General features: G+C 40.5%; 2 protein-coding genes across 3 annotated transcripts in view; one reads left to right on the top strand and one right to left on the bottom strand.

The window, feature by feature from the left end:
• Positions 1 to 9,329, top strand: part of ryr3 (ryanodine receptor 3) — a 139,843-nt gene extending 130,514 nt beyond the window's left edge. The window contains exons 96-107 of the mRNA XM_038726240.1: positions 21 to 221; positions 342 to 472; positions 610 to 652; positions 1,194 to 1,321; positions 2,462 to 2,522; positions 2,830 to 2,976; positions 4,184 to 4,318; positions 4,879 to 5,035; positions 5,156 to 5,220; positions 5,657 to 5,757; positions 5,845 to 5,896; positions 8,196 to 9,329. Of these exons, the coding sequence (XP_038582168.1) occupies positions 21 to 221; positions 342 to 472; positions 610 to 652; positions 1,194 to 1,321; positions 2,462 to 2,522; positions 2,830 to 2,976; positions 4,184 to 4,318; positions 4,879 to 5,035; positions 5,156 to 5,220; positions 5,657 to 5,757; positions 5,845 to 5,896; positions 8,196 to 8,291 (1,317 nt within the window). The 3' untranslated portion in view covers positions 8,292 to 9,329. The remainder of the gene's footprint in view (positions 1 to 20; positions 222 to 341; positions 473 to 609; positions 653 to 1,193; positions 1,322 to 2,461; positions 2,523 to 2,829; positions 2,977 to 4,183; positions 4,319 to 4,878; positions 5,036 to 5,155; positions 5,221 to 5,656; positions 5,758 to 5,844; positions 5,897 to 8,195) is intronic.
• The window catches only part of aven (apoptosis, caspase activation inhibitor), a 36,042-nt gene continuing 28,194 nt past the window's right edge, over positions 9,196 to 17,043 (bottom strand). The window contains exons 3-7 of one of the 2 annotated variants that reach the window (XM_038726239.1): positions 13,736 to 13,806; positions 11,281 to 11,376; positions 10,930 to 11,197; positions 9,706 to 9,899; positions 9,196 to 9,429 (exon numbers count right to left, since the gene is read on the bottom strand). In XM_038726239.1, coding sequence (XP_038582167.1) covers positions 9,745 to 9,899; positions 10,930 to 11,197; positions 11,281 to 11,376; positions 13,736 to 13,806 — 590 coding nt within the window. In that variant the 3' untranslated portion in view covers positions 9,196 to 9,429; positions 9,706 to 9,744. Of the gene's footprint in view, positions 9,900 to 10,929; positions 11,198 to 11,280; positions 11,377 to 13,735; positions 13,807 to 17,043 lie in introns of both variants that reach the window. The other variant, XM_038726238.1, reaches the window with a different exon arrangement.

Below are 17,043 nucleotides of genomic sequence, written 5' to 3'. Positions count from 1 at the left end.
ACATACCCTTTGCTCTTTAGGTCACTGGTGAATCTGAAGAAGAAATAGATCAGGAAAACCGCTGGGGTGGCGATGAGGAGGATGACGTGGACACACTCTTCGACATGGATGAATTTGTCCTGCAGGAGAGCAGCGGCTACATGTTACCAACCCTGCGTTTCCTGGCTATTTTCCACACGGTCATCTCACTCGTCTGTTTGTTCGGGTACTACTGTCTGAAGGTAGGTATATTCATGGTACTATTACCGCTTAACTTAGCTGAGAATAACTTCTTTGCAGGTGATAACACTGTGTAAGTAAGGTTAAAGTTTTAGTTACGCATCTTAATATTTTGCCTCTAGGTTCCTTTGGTCGTATTCAAGAGGGAGAAGGAGATTGCCAGGAAGCTTGAATTTGACGGCCTCTACATCACTGAACAGCCGTCCGACGACGACATCAAGGGCCAGTGGGATCGACTCGTCATCAACACCCCGTGAGTTTTCACCCGGAGATTATTTACTTTGTCACTGATGAAGCCAAACGACTTCCTGATCCTCCCCAGCTGACACATTTTGCATGCAGTACAGTTGATATCAGATTTTGGAGTCTCATTTCTACTTTCCATTACAGGTCTTTCCCCAGCAACTACTGGGACAAGTTTATCAAGCGCAAGGTGAGTGTGTAAGAGAAGACAGAGTCAGTATCTGTATTGCATTGTAACTTTAACATGAAATGATAAACTTGTAGTATATGTGTTATTAGGATCCCTCAAAGCTGACAAAATGTTGACAGATGATCAACCTGATTTCTTAGACATAAAAATATAAGGTACAATATTACTACATATTTAGTTTTATATGTTAATCTGAAATCCTAGTGAGTCACATCAGGGGTTGATACATTGACACATATACATAACATTTTCATGTCCAGGAATTAATATTAGAGGATTGTTGTTGTAATGCAGTTTCAGTTGTTTAGTTGTTTCTGTATTAGGGTAATAGTGGCATGTGTTATACATTCTCTGAGATAGTAAGTAGTGAAATTATAATCAAAATAAACTCAGCCTCATTTTGGAACATTCATGCATCTTTCAAAAACCACTGATTTTAGACATTGTAGTTCTTCTGTCGTCTCTAACACGGACTAGACTTTCTTTCTCACAGTTTGACGTGAAGTGACAAAGCTCATCTCTGCTCTCTCTGTATGTGTAGGTGATCAACAAATATGGTGACCTGTATGGAGCTGAACGCATCGCTGAGCTCTTGGGCCTGGATAAGAGTGCCCTGGACTTTGACCCCACAGTGGAGACTGTAGAGAAGGAAGCTTCCCTGCTCTCATGGTGAGAACTCAGCCCTCATTTCCTCTTTCCTCCTTAAGGGCTGGATATACTTCAATACAGATGCAGAGACGACTAGCGATAGTCTTTTTATATTGCATTGGGTGTTTGCATAGGATTGCATTCACGTTGCTGTGCTGCCTCAGCACTTTTTCCTGGTCGCAAAAAGTTTACAACGGACGACAATGTTCTTTGCATCTTAGACTGTGGCTCACAATGGCAGTACTTATACCTGTGGAAAGAACGCCTCTCTCCCTCGTTCTCCATTCTTCCTTTAGCTTCTTGGCTAACAGCTGACTTAAGAAACAAATGATCCAGTGCGACTAACCTGCAGCACGGTCACACATTCACATCAAGGATGGTGCGTTCAGTAACACAGCATTACTTGGATTAGTAACTGTAATAATATTACTGTTTCGGAAATAGTAATCCATTACACTACTAGTTACTGGGAAAAGTAATATTACAGTAACTTACTGCCCAACACTGTTTACAACCATTAAAAATAAACAGCGGCCCCTTTGTCTTAAGGAGTTCTTAAAATTACACTCAAAGGGCTTAACTGAGGCCTGAAAGTTTGAGCATTACTTGACCCAATAGATGGATTTGAGTATAAAAGTCAGTAATTTCCATGACATGGATTGAATGATTGAACGGTGTCATGTAATGCATTTATTTGAGAAAAAATGTTTGTCCCGTTTTCCAAAAACGAGATAATTTCAAAATCCCAAGAGAAGCTCTAATTTACTTCAGAGCTTAATTTCACAGAAGCAGACATGTCCCACCCCGACATAATTTGGCATGAAACATGTAAATAATACCTTAGATACCTTACCTACATTGACTCCGTACTTGGAAATAGGCAATATAGCACTGTTGGAGGGTCAGGGCTGATTTGCAGCAGCAACAGTACTCCATGCAGGGTAGAGCTTCTTGCAGGATTTTGATATGATGTTAAAAAAAAAGTTTTTGTCTCAAGTGAATGCAAACTTCCGTATGATCAAAATGTCTCCTACTAGAAAAACACACTCGAATCACCTTATATTCCTCATACATAAATATAATCAGATTTTTCTATGCTTGCATGTCAGTTATACAGCAACACCACTACTGTGATTCAGCAATTTATTTTCTCATTTACAGGCTGAGCTCCATTGATACAAAGTACCATATCTGGAAACTGGGCGTTGTTTTGACTGACAATGTAAGTTAATTTATTATTATTGATTTTTTTCAACTAGCTTTAATCACATGTCCTGCTGTGAATAAAGTGCTACATGAACCTTTACCAGAACTGGTGGCCCTTTGCTGCATGTCCCCCTCCCCTCTTCACCATAAAATAAAGGCAAAAGAGCCTTATTAATATCAAGAATCCAAATTCCAAAATTAAAAAAGTTAAATCTATATATCTCACAGCAGCATTTTGTACATGCTCTGTGAAAAATATACAAATATGTAAAGCATAAAAACCCATCGTTTGTTACAAATGAGCAGCCTTTCCTTTCCTGCAGTACTTCCTGTATCTGATCTGGTACACCACCATGTCCATCTTTGGACACTTCAACAACTTCTTCTTTGCTGCTCATCTTCTGGACATCGCCATGGGCTTCAAGACCCTTCGCACTATCCTGTCTTCGGTCACTCATAACGGCAAGCAGGTAAGTAGTTCAACCAGCTGAGGGAGCCAAAGTACAGATAAGAAGATCAACAATGCAGTAATCACTCCACACTCTATGGCAGAACAGCCTTTTCTTTTAACCATTTTCTCTTTTTCTGAGCTTCTACTCAGACCTATAAAGCCTCGTTAAAATCCTTTATAAATTAAGGAAATTTTTTATAGGGCTTTTAAGTGCTAAAAGTTTCAAAGAATGTTGAGAAATATGCAACTGTGTGGATGTTATTTTAGGCCCTAATCATACATTCAGATACTGGTACAACAAGCATCGTGATTCATACTGAAATTATCCTGTTGGATTGAGATTTGTATGTTTGAACAGTATATTTATAAATATTTTAAGTCATCCAGGTCACATAATATCTAGAAATAAACATCATTAGAAAATAATCATTGGATGTAAATAGACATAAAAAGTCATAGCTAGCAGTAACTTTTGCTCTTTTGTTCTTGAGGATGTTTCGCCATTTATCCAAGAGGCATTTAAACTTCTGACTATTCGAGAGATGGGATCATTCAATAAAGTGAAGTACAGTTGTAACTTGTTTCTTTCTAAGTTTGTCAGACAAATTAAAGATGAGTTTTCTTGTTGTGGATATGTTGTCATAAAGTTCATGAAGGAAAAAGAGTTCTTGGACAGTTGATCCAGCTACAAGTAATATAGTTAGAATTAAATAGATATAATATTTATATAAATATAGTTAAAATAGTTGAAAGTGTTAGCTAAAATTGATGAAGGGCAAAAAGGCTGAAAATATAGGGGAAATAAATGGATTAACGGTTGAAACATCCACTCTTCTGCCACTCCAAGTTAACTTTAGTTAAACTTAGTTTAGTTAATTTCCTGAATTGCTGAAGGTCTCTAAATTCTTTGAATACTGATGAGAGCCAAGCTGAAATCCTCAGTTAAGTTCAGCTGTGGAGGCCTTGAAAATACTGCGGTTCTTTTGTGCTCCTTTTGTCCAATGAAAAAACTGCACTGACATAACGTGTTAATCCAGTTCTTTGACAAAAGCTACAAAAATGACCCTCAAAATCTACATTTAAACAAGAAAGGTGCAATCTTTTGTGCTTCTGAGGCGGCTGCTCAACTCTCAGTTCACATTGTCACTGGGAACAAATAAAGGTCAAATAAAGTGTTTCAAAGCATGTTAAGTACCGTAGTTTAATGAATTCTCTCTCCCTTTTAGCTTGTGTTGACTGTGGGTCTGCTGGCCGTGGTCGTCTATCTCTACACTGTGGTGGCCTTCAACTTCTTCAGGAAGTTCTACAATAAAAGCGAGGATGAAGACGAGCCCGACATGAAGTGTGATGATATGATGACAGTACGTCTAACCACCTCCGACATCTATTCATTTATTATATGTGAAAATTGCTGTTTTTTGTAGAAGCTAACAAGGCTGCAGCCCTCTGCAACGTCTGGAGCTGAAAAAGATTCCTGAGGCATTTTTGCCTCCTGGCCTTCATCAGAGAGTGAAGGCAGGAGGAGACTACTCGACTGAGTAGAAAAGTATTTTTCATCGGTGTGCATTATTATGGGTTTCTAACATTTTGCTGCATAACTGGTTTATAAAAGTAATTTCAGTCCTTTCAGAGGAAAAGCTTACAGATTCTCAGGAGTTCATACATCTTTTACTTTTTATTAGACACATCTTTTGATTCTTCAGGCTTTATAGATTTTATCTTCTATTAGTAATAAATTAATCCTCAGCTGCGTAATGCACTGGTTTAGTTTTCTTGTCTGAAATTTTGATTTACATTTTTTTTCATCCCTAGCTACCACTAAGAGACAGCTGCCTTTAGTACTCTACTTGTCGTGTCATCTTTAAAAAACATGTGAAATGACTGAAGCTCTAAGTTACTTTCCCTTTTTTCCTCTCGGCAGTGCTATTTGTTCCACATGTACGTGGGTGTGAGAGCTGGAGGTGGTATTGGAGACGAGCTGGAGGACCCAGCTGGAGACCCCTATGAGCTCTACCGCATTCTGTTTGACATCACCTTCTTCTTCTTTGTCATTGTTATCCTGCTGGCCATCATTCAGGGTACACAATCTGTTTCGTGTCATTTAATGCCACGGACACCAGTCTTGTCATGTATTCTATCAGCTTTATAGATGGTGTTGTAAGATAAGACATGCTCAGTACTGTGGCCAACTGTTGCAGGTTTGATCATTGACGCCTTTGGTGAGCTGAGAGACCAGCAGGAGCAGGTGAAGGAGGACATGGAGGTGAGACTCGGGGTCCAGTCAGGACCGAAACTGTGTGTATTAAGAGCAAACATTTTAGCCACAAAGCTGATGCATAAATGTGGAGGAACACACCTGGTGCAGTTTGTTTGGGCTGGTGTGAATCAAACTCTGGTACAGACTTAACAACAGGTCTGAGACCACCTGAAAAGGGAGAATCTCGCTTCGCTTCCAGACTGACTGCAGTTTGTCTGTGGTGTAAAAGCAAAGCAGGCCTAACACCAGATTTTATTACAGTAGATTCTAACACTAATTCAACAGCTGCAATTAAATCTGCTAAAGTCTGGGCCAAAAGAGCTATACTACAGGTGTGAAAGTGACCTAAATACAGTAAGGCTAAGAGTAGTGTGTAAAAGTACACCAACTGTGGCCCTGTATGAAAATGTAAACACCCCCCCCCCCCCAATTCTTCTTTCAGACCAAATGCTTCATCTGTGGCATTGGGAATGACTACTTTGATCGGACGCCTCACGGATTTGAAACCCACACCTTACAAGAGCACAACCTAGCTAACTACCTGTGAGTGCAGCAACAAACAGGAAATGACCAAAGTTTAGCGTATTTCTGATTATTTCTGATCACACCTGTATGTCCTCCTGTATGCAGGTTCTTCCTGATGTACCTGATTAACAAGGACGAGACTGAACACACGGGTCAGGTATGAGATAAGAGTTTACTCTATTTTAGCTTCAATTCACTTCTCTTTAACATTTTCTTCAGTGAGATGCTTTATATTTCGTATCTGATCATTCTCAAGACAGCAAAGGAAGGTTGCAGAAACTTCAGTAGGTTTTTACTTATGCAACCTAACAAGTGGGTTGAAATGTTGCACAAGTACAGCTTAGGAGAAGGAGCAATGCGTGGGATCACTTTGACTTTTTATATTAACTTGTTATTGTCGTGCACCTGAGATGCAAGTTGTTTTTATTTTATGTGCATGCAATGTTCTTATGTCCTAAATTTAGCAAAAGGAAAATAAAACTTAGTTTGTTGCCAGCCTGAAGGAGCTGCAAAGAACCAAATTCAGCTGCTTATAGAGAAAAAGTCATAAACCTTAACTTTTCAGTGCTTCGGCAGAAAATAAATACAGGCCTTATTGGTTAATAATTTTAAGTGTTAATCCAAATGATTATTAAAGATGTATGGTGTACAACTTACTGCTCTTAAGTTCTAACTACATCACACACTATGTTTGCATGTAGCCTTTTTTTAAATCCATGGGCCCATTTCACCAAACTTGCAATATGCAATCTGTGATTTCCTGTTGCTCACGTTTCACTCATCAAAATAAATTCCATGCTTTGTGCAACAGGCTTGACATGATTAAAGGGTCACTCCAGCGATTTAGTCTAGCATTCACAAAAAGTTGGGACACAAAAGGAAAGATTTTATAAAATTGAAGCAGCCGAGATAAGTCTTGATAAGTTAGTTCCTAGTATTGGTCAAGCTCCAAAATCCCAGCAGCCTGTTGCACCAGCTATGTGTGAGTTCAATGGTGGTTATGCTTTAACTGCACCATACAAGTTACAACATAGAGTATTAGGGTTGGGCCAATAGACGATGCCATCGTCCATCGGCGATGGCTGACAGACATCGCGACATTGAGCCGGCATCATGATTGTAAAACTCCTGCCCCCCCCAGCAAAAAAAAAATCTCAAATGTTCACATTATACCACCCTGTGAAAGCAGGTTTTAATGACCACAAACATTATTATTGTTTAAGTATGCTTTGCACCTGCCTTGGAATTCTCTTCTCCCCACACACTCACACACACCTCAGGTTTGCACCCCGGCTTTCCCCGCCACTCTGTCTCACTCCCCCATCTGCTCCATTTTCTCCATCAGCAGTATGTTTTATAAAGTCACCTAAAAGACTGAGAACTTGTCTTTTTTCCATATATTTACACCCGTGATCAGTTATCACGTCAGCAGCTGAGCCGAACATCGGCTTATTAATGACTTAGCCATCTAACAGCTAATCGCCCAACCGTATAGAGTACACATTTAACTTATATTTGCCTGTGCAGATATAAATAATCCCTTAACTGTCACCAGGTTGGCACTGCACCGATTTCACATATCAAAGTCTGATTACAGGTGTTGGGGAGCACTGCTGCATGTGTGGGGAAAAAAAGCTATATAAAGCCTTTTTATGGCTCCAGATAGAGCTGTGTGATAATTGTGTCAAGTGATGTCACGTGAGTCAGCGCATGAAGACTACAAGTCTGAAAATGGGAAAAGAATCTGGAGGCGTGAGGCAGAAACAATTGAGCTTGTCAGACCTCTGTACCCCACTCCTCTCTCTCTGCTTCAGGCTGGAGTCTACCAGCATAACACATTAGTCTCCAAGGCAGCAGAGTTGCATTGTGGGTAACCTAGGTACCAGATTATGACAAGGAAGAAAATGAATGGAAAAAGATATGTGAACTGAAGCCAATGGGAAAGTGCCCTAAACCTGCATTCTTTCTAATGTCCAGCAGGGGGCGATGACTCTGGTTGCAAAAAGACGTCCGGATACATTAGAATGATAGTAAAATGACCTACTTCCCACCTGATTTATTACCTCAGTAAACACTTTTCTAATGAGTTAGAATGAACTCTTATGTTATAGCATTAAAACTAGCTACAGTGTAGCCATTAGTGGTGTATTTGAATTTAGGATTAAATGTACAATCAGATGTTTCTGCAGGATCCTTGATTTCCCATAATGCAACTAATAATGTTTTCATTAGACCCTCTGTCTGGCAAATGCCCAAGTCAATCATATGCAATAACCCCCAGTGTGCAACACATGCTGTTACTCATTTGTAGTCTCCTCATCAGGGGTTGTCTTCTCACACTTGACCAAAATCCTCAAAGGACATTGTACTATTTCTAACTAGTAAAACTGAGGGAGTGCCCCCTTTTAAATCTTTCTTGATCAGCAGATTTGTATTTGTTTGTATTTCCCCTGCAGGAGTCATTCGTGTGGAAGATGTACCAGGAGAGATGTTGGGACTTCTTCCCTACTGGAGACTGCTTCCGTAAGCAATATGAGGACCAGCTGGGTTAGAGTGGGCAGCTATTCGTCTAGTGCCCCCAAACAACCCTCTCTACTTTCTTTCTATCTGAAAAGAGACACTGAACTTGACTTCACCCTGTTAACAGAACCTGAACACTTGCCGGACTTTCTGTGCTGCCATGGTGTCAAAATAAACCTTTCATTTTGAATTCAGATACACAAAACATCATTTTAAGACGAAAGACTGATTGGACATTTCGGGTTTGTCTCTTTGTAGTCCTCTTCCTTGTTATCGAAAATAGTCACTTGCCACGACGCCTCTTTTATGCAGATTCTTCTTTTGTGTCTGATTCACATTGCCTTTTCACTTGCTTAACCCCAACCTGTTGCACAATTTGCTGTGTGTAGACATTTGATACTCGTGTAGGGTTACAGCATGACAACTGAATGTCTGAATATGCACAATTTCTAGATTAACGCCAGGATGTTGGTGTCACTTATTACCAAACCAACTGGATGGATGTGTGCTGCTAGCATTGATCACTATTGATCCAGTTACCATCAAATGACATGAATGAGACCCGATCTGCCTTTCAAACCTGTCAAATGAAGAGTTACAGAAGATGGTTCTTCCAGGACCGGAGACGACTCACATTAGGTGTTTATCAAGTGCCGACGTGCCTTATGAAAACTATGCAAAAAAAAAAAACAACCTTTTGTTCCTCCTGACACAAGCAGTGCTCTAGTCCTGGATTAGTTACAAGCAGATTTAGCTCAAGCTAGTTTTGTGGCTTTTAAATTAAGAGAAAACATTTGTTGTATAAAATCTAGATGATCCTTGTGTAAATGTCGCTTAGTTTGGTTTTGTTTCTAAGCTGTGGTGTCCTGCCCGCCTGCACTTCTTTCCACAGTAGAAGAGCCCCACATCAGAGGAAAATGGAAAAGAAAAGAGAACTTGGTTCAAGGATTTATTGATGACAAAATGGTTCACTGCTATTGTATGGCCATTTGTATGTACGTAGTAGCTTTGGTAAACTGCATTTCTTTTGATGAGGGGGAGAAAATGAATAAAGTAATTGACGCAATAAACCAAACGTGTCCGTCCGTTTGGCAGCTGACATCCCTCTGATGGCAACACTCCTGTGGCGTGCAACTTTCACAGCCTCACAAGGAACAGACCGTTACTTCTCTAAAACATGAAAGACAGAGCGGGAACATTTTGACACGTTCTCACAAACTGAGACATACTGTTCCGTCTCTCAATCAGACCCGGAAACTGGATAAACTAATAACTTGACCCTCATTTTTTAAAACCCAAAAAAAAGTGAAGGCCAAAAACAACTATCAAGTTCTTTAAGAATGTACATATAATATAATCAGCTTTCAGACTGAATGCTTAAAGTTCTACTTAGGTCTGATATGACTTTTAACAGACAGAAGTTGAAGTCCAGTTTACTTTATATACCTATATCTTCTGTCTTTAATCAAGTCTTTCCCTGGTGGGTCAGGAGATCATGCTGTCGAGCCAGTCCTCCAGGTCCTCCTCTGTCACTTCCTGTCGGGCGGAAGCAGACTTGGGAGGTGTGACGTCTTTGTCTTTCACCTCCTCCATCTTCTCTTCTATCACCTTTGGCACCACCTCCTTCACTTCCTCACACGCTGCAGATTGAAAGAACACAAGATGGGAAAAGAATGACTCTTACCATCATACAAGTTTTGAACATACCCACTACTATTTTAGTGCTTGACATATTTTAACGCTAAAATAACGCTATTTCTGAAGATGGACAGTAATGTGAAGAGTAATTTGCCCATCATGTGAGACCGTTTGCAAGTTTCTAATTAAATTCCTGATGCTTTCGTTGTATTTAAAGCAAAAGTTTGACATTTCTGACACTTTCCAGCGGAGAGTAAACTCATACCACTCATGTCTGTACAGTAAATGTGAAGCTTCAGCCAGTTAGCTTAGCTTACTGGAAACCTAGCCTGGTACTGTCCACCTATATTAAAATACGCCCTCCAGTCCCACAAATTAACCAAGCAGCCACCTCCAGGTCTGAAAAGCAAAGTCAATGCAGAAGTGCCTTTGACTTGCATTCTACCTAATAGCCAGCAGAGGGCGACTCCAGTTGTTGCAAAAAGAAATCTAATTGCATTGGAGTCAATGACAAAAAGACCCTACTTCTCACTTGATTTATTACCTCAGTAAACACTTTCCTAAGTGAGTTTATGGTCTGTCTGTATTTTCAAGTCTTCAATACAGCATGCTGTTCATTTTGTAAATTATGGAACCATTTAGAGGAAAACAGACGATAAAAAAGGCATGGTAACTTCCTGGAGTCGCGACTGGTTGGTTTCCTGGCAACTGCCCAGAGCCAATAATTAGTCCTAACCTCCCATAAAATGGTGAATGGTCATTTTTATGCTACGAATCAAACAAACAAGATATAGCCTGGTATTTAGTGAATTTCAAGGTACTGGTAGGCAAACTACGTTGTTGGACAGAGCTAGGCTAGCTGTTCACCCTTGTTTCCAGTCATTATGCTAAGCTAACCGGCTGCTGGCTCTAGCTTCATATTCACCGTACAGATATGAGAGTGGTGTTTATATTCTCATCTAACTGCAGCATATTTCAAGTCCAGTACTTAAGAAATACATTAGAGAGCTTAATAAAGTTTATTACACTGACCTTTCTCTGGAACGGCAGTCTCCTCGTCTGTGACAGACTGGTTTCCTGAAACACCCAAGACTGGTTTCTGTAAACTGAGCAGCTGGTCCAGCTCTTCATCAACATCATCCGCCGGCGGCTCTGCAGGACGCAAGGAAACCTGCGAGTCCGACACTGGATTTTTATCCACGGGGACTTTTAAAGCAGACGGAGGAGTGAATGTGGTCGTTTTTGAAATCTCCTGTTTAGTTGCAAGAGTCATAGTTGGCAGCTGTACTGGTGTCAAGACCTGAAACAGGATCAGGGGGGAAATTACTGCAACAGGGAATCCATTGAGATTATACACATAACATTAGTTTGGGTGCAGCATACCTGAACCAGCTCAGCCTCCAGGTTGAGTCTCTGATGGAGAGGCACTTGCTGAAGGCTCTGGGCCAGTGCTGGGAGGTCCACAAACACTGCAGACATCTAGAGAGGAAATAGAAAAACTAAGTGTAAAGCATTAGATTATAAGCACACATTCACTGCATACTGATAAATGTAATGCTCAAAATTAAGAGAAAACAATTACTGTTTTCTCTCAATTTTAAGCCTTTTGGATCTTCATCAGGATATGGAATCAAAAGCCAGGCATAAAGTTAAAATATAATTTAAGCATGGGGAGATAAATTGTGGGTCCTGGGATGTGAAAACTCTACTTGTTAAATATTTTGTAATCGTTATAAGTAGCCTCCTAGTGCAGGTCAGTACGCTTTTGTGCTTGCACACTAGAGAAACAAAACATTGCAGCTCTGACTGTACACAAGAAGTAGAAAGAGATCAGGAACTGTTATATAATGTGACTGATATACACTGCTTCTTATCCACAGACAAATGCTGGTAGAATCTGATAAATGGCACTGATGGGAAGGTGTACAGGTGCTGGTCATATAATTAGAATATCATCAAAAGGTTGATTTATTTCAGTAATTCCATTCAAAAAGTGAAACTTGGATATTATATTCATTCATTACACAGACTGACATATTTCAAATGTTTATTTCATTTAATTGTGATGATTGAAAACTGACAACTAATGAAAATCCCAAATTCAGTATCTCTGAAAATTTGAATATTACTAAGACCAATACAAAAAAAAAAAAACTATTTTTAGAAATGTTGGCCAACTGAAAAGTATGAGCATGTACAGCACTCAATACTTAGTTGGGGCTCCTTTTGCCTGAATTACTGCAGCAATGCGGCGTGGCATGGAGTCGATCAGTCTGTGGCACTGCTCAGGTGTTATGAGAGCCCAGGTTGCTCTGATAATGGCCTTCAGCTCTTCTGCATTGTTGGGTCTGGCGTATCGCATCTTCCTCTTCACAATACCCCCTAGATTTTCTATAGGGTTAAGGTCAGGCCAGTTTGCTGGCCAATTAAGAACAGGGATACCATGGTCCTTAAACCAGGTACTGGTAGCTTTGGCACTGTGTGCAGGTGCCAAGTCCTGTAGGAAAAAAATCTGCATCTCCATAAAGTTGGTCAGCAGCAGAAAGCATGAAGTGCTATAAAACTTCCTGGTAGACGGCTACGTTGACCTTGGACCTCAGAAAACACAGTGGACCAACACCAGCAGATGACATGGCACCCCAAACCATCACTGACTGTGGAAACTTTACACTGGACTTCAAGCAACGTGGATTCTGTGCCTCTCCTCTCTTCCTCCAGACTCTGGGACCTTGATTTCTAAAGGAAATGCAAAATTTACTTTCATCAGAGAACATAACTTTGGACCACTCAGCAGCAGTCCAGTCCTTTTTGTCTTTAGCCCAGGCGAGACGCTTCTGCCGCTGTATATTGTTCAAGAGTGGCTTGACACAAGGAATGCGACAGCTGAAACCCATGTCTTGCATACGTCTGTGCGTGGTGGTTCTTGAAGCACTGACTCCAGCTGCAGTCCACTCTTTGTGAATCTCCCCCACATTTTTGAATGGGTTTTGTTTCACAATCCTCTCCAGGGTGCGGTTATCCCTATTGCTTGTCCACTTTTTTCTACCACATCTTTTCCTTCCCTTCGCCTCTCTATTAATGTGCTTGGACACAGAGCTCTGTGAACAGCCAGCCTCTTTAGCAATGACCTTTTGTGTCTTGCCCTCCTTGTGTGTCGTCTTTTGGACAGCTGTGAAGTCAGCAGTCTTCCCCATGATTGTGTAGCCTACAGAACTAGACTGAGAGACCATTTAAAGGCCTTTGCAGGTGTTTTGAGTTAATTAGCTGATTAGAGTGTGGCACCAGGTGTCTTCAATATTGAACCTTTTCACAATATTCTAATTTTCTGAGATACTGATTTTGGGATTTTCATTAGTTGTCAGATATAATCATCAAAATCAAAAGGAATGAACACTTGAAATATATCAGTCTGTGTGGAATGAATGTATAAATTATACAAGTTTCACTTTTTGAACGGAATTACTGAAATAAATCAACTTTTTGATGATATTCTAATTATATGACCAGCACCTGTATTTGTTTGGCAGTTGAGTTCAAATATCAACAATCCTCCTGCAGAATCAATTTGTCTCCCTGTTAAGTTAGTCTTGTGAGTAAAAGCAAAACTTACTATTTTGGTAGTCTATTCCATAATTTAGTCCTACATATACTTTATAGGTATCCAACCTTTAAATTACATATATCTTAAGAGATGTTGAGATATTCCAGTCTGAACCAAAGTGGTGGGCCCACCAACCAACACACATACTCTAACTTCTGTGCATGTTCAATCCACCTAAGAGAGCCATATGCATAAAAGGGAGAGCAATAATGCAGAATGTGCAGGACTTAGATTTACCAGACTGGCTGCAGACGAGTCAATCTCCCAGTCCTTTTCTTCTGAAAACCGGAACTGAGTGAACGAATCCCCTGAGAAAGACACAAGGAAGGAGAGTTTGACATAACTGCTGCAGTCGACTCCCTACAGGTCTGCTGTCTGTTTTAGTTCAACTCAAAACAACACTTATCCTCTTCAGTTTCTTTAAGGGGAAAGACAACTCCAGGCTGTGTGTGTTTGAACTAGTTGCAGTGTTCGTGTAAGCCAAGTGACAGGCCTTCACGCCTAGCATGTCTTAAATGCTAAATACATGTTTCTCTGGAAAGCAGTCAATAGCATTGTGTAAACTGTTGATCAGTACGAGAGCTAAAGCAGGGCAAGCACGTGATACCACTTTGCTTCCAAAACATCAACTGGCTGAGGGCTCTTGTAACTACAAAGGCAGCGCGGCTGTATTATTAAAAAGCACAAACAGCAGCAGTGCCACACATTCAGCAGGTAAAGAGTTTTTTTTGCTGAGTATTTATGAAGAAAATGGACACAAATTAACAAATGAGAAAACTGTCCAGATGAAACTTGTGTTGTATGAGTGAGGTACAGAGGGGAAACCATGTATTAGGAGTGCCAAAACGCAACATACAATAAAACTGCTCGCCAAGGATGCAAAGTGAAGCACCACTATTAAAAGTCCTCATGTCCTAGATGTGTTTTCACCAAAACCTGGCAGGAGTATGTCATTTTGGGTTGAATAATTTTAGATGAAGTGGAAAAAGGTTATCTTTGTTCAAAACACAGAAGGAAAAAATACTTGAAATGCTACATGACCCAAACAGTAAGTAACAAGGTAGAGGATTGCTTTACTCTTTTCAAAGGAATAGTGACATTTTGGGAAACACACATTTACATGTCCTTTTCAAAGACAAGCTGGCCTGCTCTCCATTCTCAACACCAGACTCCCTGGACATTTTTTTTTTTTTAAAACTACTCAAACACCATCTGTTCACCACAGCCTAGAAACTCCCTTAGCGATGATTACCCAGTAGTTCATCTGAAAATGTTTAAGTTATTATTCTAAACACATATCTACGCAACTGCCTTAGCTCCCTTGGTCGGCAACACGCCTCACCACATGTACCCCCACCATGGAGGCAGAACTTGACTGCTACAAAACAACACCTTGAACAACAGAACAAACCTCGGCCGTACACACTGAAGAGGACATGAGCCTCCACATTCAAGTATACTGGAAACCCACACGCAGAGACCAGTACTTGCTCTTTGATTGTCACCACCCACTACAGTATAAGCTAGGGGTTAACAGAACCCTGCACCACCGAGCCGAAATCTACATATACAAACAAGTGCCCAGGCCCGAGAGAAGGAGCATAAACACCTGAAGGAGTGCTTGTGGAGATCCAAACTGGACCTTTGTGAAAACAGCCACAAGATCCAGGAAGAACACCAACACTATGGGTGAGCAAAAGTAGAGTAAATGCAACATCGTTGTTCCATATATGTTTGGAGTTTGGTTTAACAAACACCACATCCCTGTGTTTTTTAAACCCAAGAACAGACAGATGGTCCACCTGAATGACAACAAAAGCAATCTAGCGTATGCTGTCCTATGCAGTGAGGAATGCACAGACCTGTATACTGGGGAAACTAAACAGCCACTACTTGAAGGAATGGAGTACACGCTTTCGATGTCCATGTTATGGATAGGGAGGACAGATGGTAGTGGAAGCCATCTACACCAAAGTAGATAAATCATCTCTAAAACCAAGTGGTATCCATCACCTCAATAACAACCCCAGGTTAAATACCTGGGATGCCAGTCAGTTAGAACTGAAGAAGCCTATTGGATGAGAGGCGAAACATCTTCAAGTATCTTCAGATCAAGCCCAGATGCTCTTGGTTTAACCCTCCTTGGATAGTCGGGTGTAGTTACTTCCTGGAGACTTGACATCCCATTGAGTTTGCCAGGCAACAAACACAGACGCTGCACAGAAGAGCTGAAAAAATTAATAAACTATTCATCAACGGATAGTTATAGCACAATTCAATGATGTATTATGCATCTAAAAAGAGACATAAAGGTCATATTGTATAAACAAACTGAATTACGGTTTACAGAGGCTTAAAGCAAAACAGCCTTAAATGATATTGAATTAAAATTTTAGGGCTGAAACTCCCACAAAAGGGAGTAAATTACACAAATATTTAATACCCTGTTAAATTATTTTTTAGGTGGGTTTGGCTGTAGACACCCAATGTAAACGCAACATACCAAGTCTCTACTGTCACCCTTAAAAAACAAGCCAAATACTCCAAAATATAAATAAATATAAACTATTGATACAGCTTCATATTTAGCGTACTTTACTGAACATAAAAAATGCACATACAATATGAATGCCTCAGGATTCTTTCTAGTGCATTGGTTTAAAACCAGAACAATTTTCAGTCCGAAAACCAGAGTTTGTAGCCTGAAGCTTCAGTGGTCAACACGCAGCCAGCCACAGAGGAAAACACTGTCAAACTCTGTATAATCTTGTTGGTTATTTAATTATTTTTCTTTGGAGGTTGAGGATATGTCACTCTAACTTGCTTAAATCAAAGCACAGTGATGCTGAGCAGTGTGCAGGTGAGTCACAAACACAGCAGACTCCAGTCAGTGTCACACACAGATGGACAGTCAGTGGGGGACCTGACAGTCAGTCGCTGCCTCTTGTGTTGTTCCTCTGCTCTTTCTGCATTATATTACAGACACTCGGCCTTGTAGAAGGAGACGCTCAGCACCATCTGCAGTTGTCCTTGATTACTTGCTGTCAAACAGGCAGAGCAAAGATGATTTATGAATGGAAGCATTATCAAGGTTACAATGACTGCGAGGCTGACGGGAAGGGAATGTCAGCTTTATGTGACGGCTAAGGGGTTGGGTGCCTTTATGTTGGGCCACATGGGTATCTGCAATCGGTGAGATCAACAGCTTTCACCCCCGCAGGGATCTGGGGGTACAAAACCTGGATTTGGTAGATGTAAAAATCGAAATCTTAAACCTAATTCACAAGACTGCTGTTATCTTAAGCACATCAAATTTCATTTGCTTACTATATTCTATGCACCTTACCTTCAAATAGGAAAGCAGGGAACCATTACTAAGTGACCACAAGAAAGAGTCAATCAGATGGCATCAACCATTTTGGCTAACATGTTGCACATGACTGAATAAATAAAAAGAATAGATTAGACAGAAGTCAGATGCAATAAACATTAGTTTAATATTAGTTTCCTGTGGGAATCCGGTCCCCCAGGTTAGGAAGTGCCTA

Source organism: Micropterus salmoides, unplaced genomic scaffold, assembly GCF_014851395.1.
Source record: "Micropterus salmoides isolate LMB-PRFRI ecotype aquatic unplaced genomic scaffold, ASM1485139v1 Ms_hic_scaffold_18, whole genome shotgun sequence".
Taxonomy (NCBI): domain Eukaryota; kingdom Metazoa; phylum Chordata; class Actinopteri; order Centrarchiformes; family Centrarchidae; genus Micropterus; species Micropterus salmoides.
The sequence above is the reverse complement of the archived record's forward strand: the minus strand, read 5'-3'. Positions and strand labels throughout refer to the sequence as shown.